Consider the following 15,403-nt stretch of genomic DNA (forward strand, 5'->3'; position numbering starts at 1 on the left):
TGCCCACATTTGTAGCAAAATTCTATACCTTTTGAAATGTCCAGCTCCAGGTATTTTATTAGGATGATAAAACTGATTATTTAAGTTCCATCATCTGAAACCACCAATTGTTGAAGAAGAGGGTCTGAGACCTGGAGAACTACAGCTACCGCCTTATAGCACAGCAAGGCTGCAGCCAGGATCCAGAGCTCTGTAGATTGTGTGAGATTTCGAGGCAGTCATATTGGCAAAGCTATTTTTCATAAGCTACTTTGATACAATATTGTATGCCAAGGACTTTGTGTGAGTGTGTGTGTTAGGGACATGTCCTGGAAAAGAATGCCATTAGGTCTTTCTGTTAGCCTTGCTTTGATTAAAATAACTAATTACCAAATAATTGAGTTTTTGTTCTATATCTAACAATGATAATTATAATTTTGTGGGATTAGTTAGAAGTCCTATAAGGATCAAGTGGGGCAGGGATTTGATCGAGTTGGTGTCTCTTTTAGTTCTTCCTTTCTTAACCAACATAATTTATTTTCTTGCTAGAACTCTCCCCAGTCTCTACTCTTCAATCTCCAACTCAGAAAGTCCCTCTTGCCAGATCACCATGACATCGGGATCTAAGCCATGTGCATTACCTGGGGACTGCATATCTGTTCGAATGATCTTTTCTATGGTACTGAGAGACTCTTTCTGCAGATGTTTATAACTGGGTATAATATTTGAGTCTGACTTTAGGGTGTTTCTGCCTTTTAATTCAACAGTTTGTCATCATCTGTGGGAGAAATTCTAAAAGATTGTCCTCATAAAGAATGTTCTCAAATGCCTCATGTTTTCACAGGGTATTTGTTTTTTTGGAAGAATGTAAGACATGAGATAATCAAAAGAAAAGAGGTAGCCAGTGGGATGGTGCAGTGGGTAAAGGCAGCTGCTAACACAGATGGTGACTTGAGTTAATTCCTCTGAAACCGCGTGGTAGAAAAAGAACCCACAAGGTGTCCTATGCCCTACACATGCATACTTTGTCATGTGTATGCCAACGAAGATACATAGGAAATAAATAAATGTTAAAAAGTAAATCAAACAATCATACAAATAAAGGGGAGTGAGAACATTAGACCACAGTATAGACTATGGCGTTGAAGCCAGAACACAGTAGGCTCAGGACTGAGTAGCTCCTCCCTGCTTCTCTGTCCAAAGCATTTGTTTAATTATGATATTTAAAAGCAGATATAAAAGTAGATAATTTGAGTATCATCAAGATAAGCATTTCAAGGGTGTGGCTAAGCTAACAGTTTGGACATACGTTATCTTAGTGGTTTCATCTGTATACACGTGTTTTCCCATACAGAAGTTATGTTCCATTCCTGGACTGTCTGTGGGAAGATGGAGCTGAGCTTCCTCTAACTGAGGGAAGGAGTGTTGGGTGTGTCCAGTGTTATAGTCTGTCTTTAAAGATTGCTGGAAAGTTTCTCAGAGGCAGCTTTGGAAGAAATGAATATTGCTTCTCATTTTTTTTTTTTTTTGCCATCTAAGTAGGTTCTTTCAGTTAAAACATCTCATCCAAGGTGAATCAAACTATGAGATAAAAAATTATGTCAGAGAAAAATGTGGCCAACTCTACTTATTAGTGCAGGCCAGGTGGGTGGTGTACCCCCTCCCCTCAGTACCACAGCCTAAGCAAGGAGCTACTTTTCTACATCCTCTGAGAGGATTATTTTCTCTGATCCAGTTCTTGGTAAATACTCAAGGGACTCTAAGGGAAATTCAGATGATCCTGGATTAATCACTTATTCTTAGAGCGGCTAGTGACTATAAAGTGTTTCCCACTCATTGGAACATATCTGAGACTCAGAAAAAAAAAAGAAGCCTTCTGAGGTGTCACAAGGAAATATCATCCTGAGAATTTAAAGGTCACAGGTGGCAGAGTTTTAAAGCCACAGATATAGTCATGCTATTTCAAAAATATCTCTGTGTACAGCTCAGGGACAGTTACTTAAAAAAGGGAAATCCAAGATGTGGGAAGAGAAGACCTCAAAGAGCAGTTACATGGGAGTAAAAGCTAACCCTCATCTCTTAGCATAAGTCCCAATCCAAGAGAATCTTAAAAAGCTGATTAAATGTAATATGTGAAGTTGAAAGTAAGAGTTAATTGTGTTTAGGTCTGGCCCTGAGCCATGGCTGACACTGAGAAAAGTGAAAACAGAAAAAAGATGGCGGATCAAATTGGTTTCCATGAAAATCCCGTTTTATTAGTGTCCAGCTAGATGCTTACTGGGTTGGCTGAGTGTTCCAGTGACATTTATGGATGGGGGGAAGATGGCAGTAAGTGTGTCCTGTATGGAGGGGTAGTTTTCTCCTCCTCGCAGGGCTCGCCACTACATTCCCAGATCTCTGTAGCCCTCTTCTGGGTCTACTGCAGAGTAAATCTGGAGTGGTGAGTTCACTGTATGGGGTCTTTGGGGGGTCCCTGCCTCCCTACCCCCATTCATCCCTCCCTCTCTCCCTCCCTCCCTCCCTCTGTCTCTGTACTGTTTCTGTCACTCTGTCTCTCTGTTTCTCCCTCTCTCTGTCTCTGTCACTCTGTCTCTCTGTTTCTCCCTCTTTTTGTCTCTCTGTCTCTCTCTGTCTCTCTCTCTGTCTCTCTCTCTCTGTCTCTCTCTCTCTCTCTCTCTCTCTCTCTCTCTCTCTCTCTCTCTCTGTGTGTGTGTGTGTGTGTGTGTGTGTGTGCATGTGTGTATGGTTTAGGTGCTGGGTATATGAACTCAAGTTGTCATGTTTGCTCATGAAGCACTTCATCCCCTGAGCCGTGTCTGCAGCCTCACACCAAGTTTGGGCTGTCACATTCATTTGATGTCTTCAGCCCAGTCTTTTTGTCTCTGAGGATATGGTCTCCTTTGACATTACAATCTGAGTACAGGCTTCATCTAGACTCCTCTTTCAGAACGGGAGCCGCCAGCCACATGTGACCACTGTGCTCAAGATGTAGCCGGGATGAATGAGATGAACTGTAACTATGTACTGCATGTGAGGTTTTGAACATTGATTATGGAAAAACAACCATGTAAAATGGCTTGAATTTCATAGCAATGACCCGTTGGAATACTATTTCATATATATCAAATAAATGTTTGCAAAACATTAATTTTTAATGTTTTTCTAATGACTTAAAAAACTTAAAAATTTTTAAGTTATGTGCGAGCCTTATGTATTTGTGCTGATGTAGCTTTGGTGTGGAGGCTGCATCATAATGAGTTAGTTTACCTGAATCTTAACTGTTCAAGTACACAGGAAATTGAGCACTTTCCAGCAGGTCATAGAATGACCAGTGTTAGCGAGCTAGCTGGTGTGGGTGTCGTTTTATTCCTGTCCTGGAAGTCATCCCGTCTGCTAGGTACGTTGCAGATGTTTGGTTCCTTATTCTCCCTTAGGTGCCCGAGGCTGAGACAAGGTGAGAAGGAGAGGTGTCTCCAGTTGTGAATCAAGGCCACATTCTTCTCCACTGTGGGACCCCATCACTCCGACATTGCCTCTCCTTTTTGGCAGTCTCCATGCTGTTCTTTAAGATGGCCATAGTCATTGCCTTCCTGGTCAGTTGTATGACTTGGACTCACTTGTATGGTGTGTGGGGCAGCTATGAACATGTATTAAAATTCCCCAAGTCTTTTCGCCATCCAGAACTTTCCCCCCATTTCTGTAAGATCACATCAACACTGTGACCAGACAGGACCCAGGCCATACCCCTTGGAAGTGAGCTTGCTGGTTAGCAGTGGCTCCTTGGGTGCTGGTAATGGCATTGCCCATCACAGCCTCCACAGCTCTCCTGCAGCCCTGCGGGGCTGGAGCCTGGAGCCTGGAGCCTGGAGAAAATCTTGTTCCTTGCCTAATGCTCAACTTAATTGTCATTGCTGGACTTGTTTAAAGCCGCTCCATAGTCTTTGTGGCTTGTCTCTACTCCTAGCTTAAAGACAGGGTGTATGTCTTGTAAATATCACACTTGCAGAATAGTTTCTCTTACAGTTGAAAATTGACAGTTGAGTTTCTCATTCAGGTGATACTCCCAGGCCTTTGGACCAGGGTGAGAGAACACTGTATAAAACATCTTTCTCACAGTCTTTTAGTTGGTGTGAGAACATTGGTGCTATTGTTCTTGACGTGCTTCCTTCCACCTATCTTTAAGTAGGAAGCATTTAGTTTTGAATACCCTTGTGTAAATTATAACATTGAGACTATTACATTCCTTCCTGGTCTGAAGCAACAGTTTTCAATCTGTGAGTCACAACCCCTTTGGGGGTCAAACAACCCTTTCACGGGGATTGTTTAAGATCATCAGCAAACACAGGTATTTGCATTATGTTTCATAACAGTAGCAAAATTACAGTCATGAAGTAGCAATGAAATAATTTTATAGTGAGGGGGTCACCACATCATGAAGAACCATATTAAAGGGCTAGGGCATTAAGGAGGTTGAGAACCACTGTTCTAAGGGTAGGATTCTGGGACCTGCTTGGAGCACAGTAGACAGTGTGGTTGGATCTGGCCTAGTATGACAAATGTCAGAGGAGTGGGAGAGTGGGCTGAAGGGACAGAGAGAGTAGGGACCCTAAAGTGTACATCTCAGCAGTTGCAGCTCTTTGTAAGGGGATACAGGTGAACATTCAGTTGAGGGTAGGGTCGTCACAATGACTGTTGGAAATATCTTTCAACCTCTGTGGTAGCCAGATAGAAGGTAAATTTAATGAGAGATTAACTAGAAGTCGGAGACAAACTGGGAATTATTCTAGTGAAGAAATGAGACAAGGGGCCTATAGCAAGGCAGAGGCCCAGGGAGAGAGGATCGAGTTAGATCTGAGGGCAATTCACTGAGCAAATTGACAAGGCTTAGATATGGGGAAGGCTTCTAGAAAATCTTTTGATTGTCCAGCTATTGGAGGGAGAAGAATGGGGTTTGGGCAGGTCACTGAGAGAGGAAGTTGGTTCTTTTGGGTCCCCGGTTCTGGAGGGTGTCCTATGATGATCTCTGGCTGAGGACAGAGTGAGAGCAGGGAGGGTCTGCTACTGTCTCTGCCGCTGCCTCTGGCCGAGTCTCCACTGTCTGTTGGTCTCTGGCCAGGCCTGGTGTGAGAGGTCTGGGCCAAAGGGTACAGAGTGCGAGCAGGGAGGAAAGATTGCCTGCCCCCACTGCTGCCTCTGCCCGAGTCTCCGCTGTCACTGCTGGGTCACCCCCAGGTACTGCACCTGTCTCTCAGTGGGGCTGATAGGAAGCCAGCTAGCTGGCAAGGGAGCAGCTTGGTGCCCCAGGAAGGTTCTGGGAGAGCAGATCTCTCCCCAATTGTTACAGCTCTAGTGTTACAGCTCTTGCAACAGAAACTCTCAGACACCAGGATGATTCTTGAACATACCTTTACTTCTCCTGAATAGAGAGCCCTTATATACAGTTTCAGGGTGGGTTAGGGTCTGGCAGCAGGTAACGCCTATTGGCTTGGTCTGAGAGCTTGGAGATACCCCATCTACATGTGGGAGAGCCTGAGGCACTGTTCCTTGTGACTGATGGTGACAGACCTCTCTTTGGAAGGGGCTTCGGAGGGCCAAAGCTGAATGAAAAGAACCAGGGCCTGGGGGCAGAGCCAAACACCTGCCATCCTGATAAAGGTCCGAGGTTCAAGAATTGCTCAACCAGGCACCCAGCTGCTTCTCTGAGTCCAGCACCCCACAAGTTCTAAGGGAAAGATGCTCTTCTTTGGGAGTCTTTGGAGGTGGAGGGTCAAGGCTGACAAGACGGAGACTAGAACCATAGCTGCACAGAAGTGTCTCCTGAGACTAGTATACTCCCAGATTGCATCATCTTACCTTCACAATAGACGTATGAAGGGTTACACATATGAAGGGAACCAAGTGACTGTTCCGTATTAACCCATTAAGTGGGAGGTGGATACTGAATTTGAACTGTTAAGTGTTACTCCCAATCTGCTTACATAACAAGCCTACGGCATGTTCTTCATAAAGGAGGTAATTACTCTTGAAAAGTTCAATTATGGTGATTCAAAAAAGAAAAAAAATAACCTTTTTATTTGTGACCATCATTGAAGTCAGCACATGCTGTAAATTTTGACCATTAAAGCTATACAAATACACCATTCTCAAGAACAATGGAAACTCATTTCCGAAAGTTTATCTAGATCAGAAAAGATGCTTGTCTATGTCCTCTGGCTATATTTCTTTGCTTGGTCCATGGAGATGGTGCTAGGAGCATTTTTCTGACAGCATCCTGCAGGCGAAACTGACAAAGCAGCAGCCAGCGTTCAAGGAAATCTCTGAACCATCGGCTGGAAGTGACGCTGAGCTGCAGTGTATCCTAATGGGGTAATTTACTGGGTGAAATTGGAATTGCAGAGAAAATTAATGTAATGAGTTCTTCTGATTTCCTAGGAGACTGGAGGTGAAATGCATTGCTAATCTGCGGCTCACCATCTGGCTGAGGTTTAAACTGGGCCTCATTGTCAAGAATCTGGAGTTAAGAGTAACATTCTAGTTCCCTTGGCTGCCTTTAGATCACAGCTGGCCTCTCCTTCAATGCCGGTGCTTTTGTCTGAATCTCCCAGAGCAACACCCAAAGCCCCTGTTCCCAGTTACCTCTTTTAGACCCTATGTTTGTCTCTATTCCATAGGGCATTTGCCCTGGGCCTGCGGGGCCTTGATGTCACACCTGGGTCTCAAGCTACAGCTGCTCACTCGGGCTGTGGTGCTGCGGGGCTATACAGCCCTTTTGAACCACTAAACTGGTTTTGGACTCATGGCCCAAGCCTGTAATCCCTGATTGCCCCTGCACAGCTCACCCATCAGTAAAAATCACTGCTCCAGGAATTCTTATTCAAACCAGCTATTGGGTCAGAGAAAGAATACTTTAGAAAAATCAGGAAGGTACGTTCATAAATACTATTTTTTGGCTAATATGCGTGTTGGACCCCATAGTCTCTTTCAGCTATTCATATTCTCTGTGACTGTCTCTTCCTTAACTCGAGAGCATCCAAGGAACTTTGGCAGTGCTCCTGCAAAAATGGCTTGGTTGCTTTAGTTGCAAGTTACAACAGTGACCCTAACGTGCCAGATAGGTAAAGTGCTAGCTTGTCAGGGGTCTCTTTAAGAGAATAGTTTAAAAATGGGAAGCTTGTTTCTATTCAGTATTGCATTTTGGTTCAGTAATAGCTATCAAACTGGCAAACTGGTCAAATAGCTCTGACCAATGAAAAGTCATTGTCAAACAAAAGAAGGAACAAGAACCTCATCTGCTGTTTTTCTGGATTTAGGATTGAGAATCTGGGCATCTCTTTCCCATCCCCACTGTAAACTCTTGCCATGAGGTCCTTCTTCACTTCTTCATTATTTCTTCACTTGTGCTAGGCTAGCCCTTTACACATTCTGACCTGTGTGGTCCAGGATCTTCAGTGATGTTTGCAGGACAAACATTCCTCTTTCACTTATGGGTGACGGGGTGGTGGTGAGGAGCAGCAGATAGTTTATGTCCAGCGACTCTTATGAAAATCAAACTAGGAGGAAGCAGTTTGAGTCGTCTGCCCTGACTGTGTTTTCCATTGCTGGAGAGCAGAGTAATTATCAGTGGAATGCATGGCTGCGTTGTTCTCGAATGTCCCTCAAGAGTGTCTAAGTTCATGTAAGCAGTTTAGAGAATGTTCCTCTCTCTTTCTATCATGAACAGGCCCCCATTTTACCGTCCTCCCTGCAGCAGAACCTGCATGTAGCTGAGTGTCCATCTGGAGAGGATGATGAGTCTGGCTTTGTAGCAGAGCATCGTAGCCACTTATGCATGGGGAAAATAGCAAAATCGTTAGATTCTTTACATATGCTGGAGTGTCACACGGCATTAAGATGAATAAGATGAATAAAGTGCATTTATGCATGATGGCATGGGTGTGATTGATTGTTAGTGACAAAGCAGGACTCTGCATGTTTTAGAAAAACCTTAGAAAGATTTTTAAAGCAGCTTTATAATAGATCTCTCTATTTTTGAGGCAGGATCATATTCTGTAATCTACACTCCTTTACAACTCATTAACTTGGTAAAAGAACTTGAATTCTTTTGAGAAAAGATTAAAAGCTGATTTTGAAATTTAGGACAGAACTATAGCCACCATTTAAGAGAAGACACCACGTGAAATTCAGGTTGGGACAGGAGTGGAATAGAGAGAGAAGGCATTTTGGAGGCTCAGGTTGCCTTGTGGCGCTCTAGGGACACCTGAGCAAATCTACTTGGGACGTTGACCTAGGCTTTCCAGGTGTGCATCTGAACGGAGACTCCTGTATTACTGAGGTTCCTCTTCCCTCCTGAGACTGCATGCTGCTCAGCCAAGGCCCCCAAGGATATCTCATACCTCACCTCTTACGGTCTCACTGTGGCTGTCTTTGAGCACTCTTGGACCATTGAGAAAATCCCTGTATGACTCTTGGCTACTGGCTGCTCCTCATGACTTCAAAGCTGTCCCCTCTGTTCACTCTTTCACTAATGCAATTAGCCCTGTTCTCAGCTCTCCTGAAATGTTCTCAATGATCCCGTTGCTTGTGGGATGTCATCTCCAGTTTAGTGTGGTGATGAGAGGCCTTGCTCACTTCTCCCCACTCCTCACACATTAGATCTAATTAATGTTAACCCAAATCTAACCTTGACTTCTTTATAAATGTGTTTCCTTACCTGTGGAGATAGAGGATGTGGGTACGAGAGGTCCTCCAGGACGTGGAGACACTGTAGCTCGCTGTTGCTTCGTCCTTAACACCTTACCCCCCTCCCCCCTTCTGGTAATGATGTCCACAATTTGTTATTTTGAAGTAAACATTTAAAAATCAACATATTTCATGAGACATAAGCTTTATAGTGTCTTTTGATATGTTTTTTGTTGTTGTTTTGTTTTATTTTTATTTTATAAATATTCTTGCCTATATGCTTCAGAAGGGCAGGGCAAGCCAGGGAATCCATATAGGAGATTTAAGAATCTGGCACTGATTTGTGTACTTGTCTGTTCTCAATCTGCAAATACTGTCTCAATAGCATAGATATTGTTCTAAAAACACCACATTGACTAACCAGCCTTTATTTGTTTTGGGTAAACTTAACATTAGAATGCTGTAAGAGGATAGACATAAAAGTGAGGGGTCTCACAGCACGTTGTAAGATCACCATGTAATCTTTCCATCCTTCTGTCCCATGTTATCTTCTAGTATTGAATATAATAACTAATCATCATTAAATCATAGGAATTGGCTTAGCCAAATTTTCAAAGTGTGCTTAAGGTTATCAGCAGAACTAGGGTAATAGGCTATATTCTGGCTCCCTCTAGTGGTGGTTGTTTGCATGACAAATCAAGCTTTTTTTGTTTCCATTTTAGTTTCAGCTTCCTTTCTGTGGTGAGGGGGGAGGCACATAGGTGGGGAAAGATTGTAGTTATTCTGAGTGTTGACAGATAAAAGACAGGAAGTGAAGTATTTTGTAAATCTACAATTATAATACAAGTATCTCCAAAGAACAAAATAAATTGCCATTAAGATGCACATTAAAGTAGAAGGAATAAGATTTTATTGCTGTGCTGTTTTTCTTGCTAAGAGGGCCTAAGACCACAGCATACAACACAACCAAAGGCACAGTGTTCTCTGGGGTTCTGTAGCATTGGAACATCCCAATGCTATGTGTCTCAAACCCTACTTTAACCAGATGTCTGGGGAATACTCAGATTATTCCAGAAGTTTTTCCAAAACTAGACTTTTTACTTAGAAACAAATAATTTTGGCATTTTCAAATATCAGTTCTTTTCCTTTCCTAGCATCTTGGCAGGAGGTTAAGGTAAAACTGCAGAGTTTCTGGGTCACTAGCTTTACTCTCCTGGTCTCCAGGTTTCTTGCTTCATCTTACTCCTAGGAGCCATTAAAAGTATCCTCTGTCCCCACGCTCTTGTTAAAAATGATGAAGCAGTGTTTGGTTTATTTTTAAGTTAGCAAGTCTATATACATGTTACATAGAACATGCTGTTTTGAGCTGCATAGACACTGTGGAGTGTCTAAACAGAACCGACTGATGCGTGTCCTTTCTACCTTCAAGTTTTTTTAGTACTAACATGCCACACCCATTCTTTCCACAGTTTTCAAGAACCATTGACAACGGGGCATTGCTATTTATAGTCAATATGTAATTACAATTTCCTGTGTAGTTAATTTTATTTTTTATAATAAAACCTCACAACCATTTGATGAACAGTCCCTTTTTCCTCCAATAGCTTCACTCAGCAGTTAATTAGCTGTTCTTATTTATGTTGTACAGAGGAGAGGTCACCTGAGTGAACAAGGCTCCCAATAGGCTCACTCCTGAGCCGGGAGTTTTGAGATGCCGTCCATGTGTCTGGTACCCTGCAGAGGCTCCTTTGAGGGATGGAGACCCTTGCTCATTTTTCTGTCCAGGAGCTGAGGCTTCGTGGATGACTGCTAGGATACCTCAATCCAGACAGATGCATCTTCCCCACTGTCATTCTTACTCAAAAGAAATCACATAGCAGACCGTCCTGTGTTGTGCTTGATTATGAGAGTTTGAGCCATCATGTTTATCATAAAGAATGCAGTTAATGAGAAAATGCATTCTGGATCTAGATGGTTTCCTCAGTGAGTCTGTTAAATGACTGAAAGAAGAATAAGATTACTAAATACAGATGCTAAAACTGTTAGCAGTGCACACTTGGGCTTCTGTGCTGAAGGTCTTCATAAGGAGTTTTTAAAATATACAATCGAAAGTAATTTAGAGTGGAAAAATTCTTCAACGCACCACCAAGCAGTTTCTTTAAAGTTGGTGATTATAAAGAGTTGCTTCCTTTGAACCATTTTACCTGTACTGTGCTATTTAATTCTTACAATAGTCTAATGATCACTATTCTCTGAAGACCTAGCTAGAGGAAGAAGCCAAAACTAGTGAGTGTAGGCAGTTGCTTAAAATTAACAGGCTAATGAAGGTGAAACCCGGATTTGATCTTGTGTGATCAGGCTCAAGAGCTGGCATGCTCAACCATTTTGCTGCTCAGTGATGTCTGCTGAGCTGGGAAATATGTGATATCTGTGTGGTCCAAAGTGCACCAGAGACTGTGATGACTGAGTGCTTAGAATCAGGCCAGTTCATCCACGGAAATAAAACATATGGTTTTAAAACTAACTTTAACTTAAATAGTTTCACATACCTAGTGGATACTACATTGAGGAAGACAGATTTATTTGATTTTTAAAGATATTCCAGTATAAGGTACTAGATGTTTGGGGTTAATGCATTTAACTCCCTGCTTTCCTGAAAGGGGACTGTCCCTCACATGTATTGGTAATCTGATTTAAGTCATAAAATTAAAAGAGCCGGAACACAGGTGTATTAGCTGAGCTTTCTTTTACGCTTTCCAGTCATGACTCTTCCCATTCTATCCTTTTCGAATCTATAAATTTATATTTTTCATCATTGTTAATATTGAATGGGAAAACTGTTGCTTTTGAGGAAAGTGTTAAACTTTATTAAGTACATGCTTAATAAACATCTTTTTTTCTTCAGGTTATAGAAACATTATCTCGGTTATCCCGAACACCAATAGCCTTGGCCACAGGAATCAGGTAAGTCCATGTCTCTGTGCTTCCTGTCTCCCATGTAGTTCAGTGCAATGTTATCTCCTGAATGGTTATTGTTTGCAAAGCTCTTTGTGCTTGGTACGTTAATTGTCACACACACGTTCGAGATTTATTGAGCAATTAAGAACTTATTATTCATAGACTTGAATGAGACACATTGTTCTCAGTTCGCTGGTGGCTGTCACTGGTTATGGCTCTCTTTAAAAAAAATCCTCAGCATTTCTATATGTATAATTCATTAAGACAAATGCAAATGTTTTAGTACATAAATATTTAAAAATATAATGTATTTGATTCCTGTAGAAGAGACCATAACAATAACTCACAACTTTTATGAGTTTAAGGAATGATCAGACAAGCATCAAATGACATAGATTCAGAAGGATGTGTGTGGAAGGTTGGGGTAAGACATGGAAAACTCAGAAGTGGATTGTTTATCTGTGTCTCCTCCATGCAGAGGAATATGGTACTGTTCGTAAGCATGGAAGTAGAGATGTGTTTGTTTTTCAAGCTTTTTCTGTATTAGATTCTGTCCTCTTACTTAAGTTGGAACAATCAGTAAAGAATATAAGAAACAGGAAATGAACAAGATAGAACTGGGCTATCTGGAGAGAGAAGTGTTAGTTCATAGCTGATTTCTTCAAGGCTTTGTTTTTGCGTTCTTGTCTCCAACAGTGAAGGGCTTTGTCAGCCTCTAGCTCTGCCTTTTTGGCTTCATGTTTTTGTGCCCAGGTCATATCATGTTCTGAGGGTGGGAATCCAAGTGTGTCTCAAAGGAGTGTTCACACTGGCTCGGTAGCTCAATTACTGGATGCAACCACAGTGGTCTCAGGGAGGACATCTTGAAGACTCTTTCTCAGAAATGGGCCATGATTTTATCAGTTGTCTGTAGAAATAGCGTGCCAGCTGGCTGATTCCTCAATTCCTTCTAGTTTGCTCTTCAGGACGGTGTAGCTGTCCATGTCCCTATGTCATTATATATAAGCAGTCGATTTTGAAACAAGCATGGCCTGCTTTGTAAGATCTTTTGATTCTGAAAGTATGCCCATCAGAAGTCTGTTTTCATTTTAAACTTTTCTTGTCGTATTCATAGTACTGCCCCATAATTCTTGGTAGTGATCCTGTATAGATACGAAAGTCCAATAAAATGTGCCTATGTTGCAAAAGAACAACCCTGGAAGCTTGGTTATGCATATTCATTTATTTGAAAAAAATGTAGGTCCCTGTGTTATCTTAAGTATTAAATTAATTCATAGTATATTCAAAGTTAAAATGATTTTAAATAATAAAAATATAACAAAAAGTATGACTTTCAGTGAAACTCTTTAGTATTTTTTTTGATGGATCCTTTTTATAAACATGAAAGAATCATGCTTAATATCAAAGAGTGGAACATTTGTTATTACAATCTAGTTACTATGGTAATTTTTAGGTGTACTTTTAAAGCATTATTTTGGTCATAAGGAAACATGTTATGAGCCAAACAAAGATGCCAAATAATAGGAGTGGAGAAAAATTAGAGTGTGATTATTTTTAATACAGGACAAAAACAACTCTCCAGTCTCTTTGGAGTCTACTCTGTTCATTTCTCCAAACTTGGATTAAAAACAAAAACAAAAACAGTTTAAATACTCTGATGTCTGATTAGGGAAATCTGCCAGGGTCGAAGTCATATGTATGATGTCTTTGTCTACTAATGATCTTCATCCTTACTAGTGATCAGACCATGAAAGACAATTTACTGCCAGTCTTTGTCAGCTCTTACAGCTGGAGGCAGAGCATGGCCAAGGCTGGGCTTTGTGGTGGGTGCCATGGGGTGAGCCTGCAGGTATGTGGCAGGTGGAAGATCAGATGATCACATTAGCATGTCCCCAGCTGCACACATGTCTGCAGGGACTCACTGTCATGCTGGAGCTGATTTAGGGTAGCAGGTGTTATAATCTCCCCAGGGGAACCCCAGGCACAGCTGCTGGGCAAGCACTTCTGGGGAAACCCTCAAAATCATTAACTATGATGACTTGTGTGAATGGCAGAAAAATTTGCTATTTAATTAGAGGTAAATGCTCATTCTAAGTGCTCACTCTCCCATGTTTTTCCTCCCTTCCTAGGCCGTTCCCCACAGAAGAAAGTGTAAACGATGAAGACATCTACAAAGGCCTTCCAGACTTAATAGAGTATGTGGAATATTTTCAATACAATGAAGCCACTGTACATATTTGTACTCAGCATAGATGTGAACTATAACAAGCTCTCTGCAGAGTGAAAGTGAGACACAATAAGAATTATCTGTCCTTAAAGTGATGATGGAAAGTTTTACAAGAAATAGACCTCAGCTGGCTTTTAGTTCTTGTTCTGTGTTCCCGTGAAGAGAAACTTACTGCAGAGCAGTAAAACTTGAAGTTTCTCAAAGGCATAATACAGATGCAGATAAAACTGGAATTACACAATTAGGGAATAATAAAAAAGAAATAAAGTTTACTACTGGAGTTGTAGGACAGAAAGTGTGTGCATTTTAAGCATCAGGAAGGACGGATGCAGCTGATGTTATTCCTGTAAATGTCGGTAGATGGCACTTATCCCAAGCAGAGGATGCTCTGGGGTTTATTATTTAATAGTCAGGAGAGGCAGAAGGTCTTGCAGCTGATTATCTTCTGCTGATTGAGTGGCTTGTGCAGATTACGGATAGATATAAAGCATGATCCTCTCTCCTCAAAGACCTTATGATATAGATCAGGCGTGTTTGCACAGAATTATAAGAGATGGATTACACTCCAAGGGCAATTCCTGGAATCTGTGAGAATCCACAGTCCAGCACCGACTGTTTTATCTGCTCATATTACTGGCCCCTCACCAGTCTTTCTTAGGCATCCCTTCACAGAGAGACCTTTCCTGGGGAAAATAGCCACCACACCCTTACCTTATACTATGTTTTTAGAGTCTTTATTTCTGGCTAGGACAATGATGGCTCCCTACACTTACTGCCTGTGTCTCCATTCCGAGGCAGTGATGCAAGAACTTTGTGCATGTCTGCATTCTTAGAACTTTAAACTGTGATGAGCTGGAGAGATGGCTCCATGATTCATGCAGCTGGGCAAGCCAAAAGATCTGAGTTTGGATTCCCAGAACCCCTTTGAGGCAGTGGTTAGGCATAGCAGCTTGCCTGTAATTCTAACCTTAGAAAGGAGAGACAGAAGGTTCCTCTAGAGCAAGCTGGATAATGAGACTAGCCAGATGGCTCAGCTCTGGAGTTGATTGAGAGGCTCTGCCTCAATGAATAAGGTGGAGGAACAATCAAAGGCGATTCCAGACATCAACGTCAGGCCTATACATATGCTTGCACATACTCAGCTGTTCACATATACCACATACCTACACCTTCACACATGCAAACATACGTATGGATATGCAACTATATCCCATACACCTATACATAAGAAAGGAGAAGAATGAAAAGCGACTAGTCTATGTCTGGTGTATGCATACAAATAAGACAAAAGAATATTAGACATCTACTGTTTGCTAGACATTATGTGTTAGGGTTGAGCTATCTAATCGTTCACTAGTGAGAGTGTGCTGTGTGCTCATTTGTGTGCTAACACGTTCTGTGCATCATTTCATGTAACTACTGTGTTAAGTTCCCACTGTTATAATCTGTACGAAAAAGAAAAACAAATTTGTACACAAAGCTAACTTGTTAGAGATGATGTCACGCAGAGTAGTCTTTGAACCTAGATGTTTCAGACCCTGGAGTGGCAGGCTCTTACTC

At 41.7% G+C, this 15,403-nt stretch overlaps 1 protein-coding gene across 1 annotated transcript in view; it reads left to right on the forward strand.

Moving 5' to 3' along the window:
- The window catches only part of Vav3 (vav guanine nucleotide exchange factor 3), a 248,198-nt gene that overhangs the window by 56,482 nt on the left and 176,313 nt on the right, over positions 1 to 15,403 (forward strand). Inside the window, exons 3-4 of the mRNA XM_028757283.1 lie at positions 11,564 to 11,622; positions 13,746 to 13,811. Of these exons, the coding sequence (XP_028613116.1) occupies positions 11,564 to 11,622; positions 13,746 to 13,811 (125 nt within the window). The remainder of the gene's footprint in view (positions 1 to 11,563; positions 11,623 to 13,745; positions 13,812 to 15,403) is intronic.

The sequence above is a fragment of the Grammomys surdaster genome, unplaced genomic scaffold (assembly GCF_004785775.1).
Source record: "Grammomys surdaster isolate TR1022 unplaced genomic scaffold, NIH_TR_1.0 126158, whole genome shotgun sequence".
Lineage (NCBI taxonomy): Eukaryota > Metazoa > Chordata > Mammalia > Rodentia > Muridae > Grammomys > Grammomys surdaster.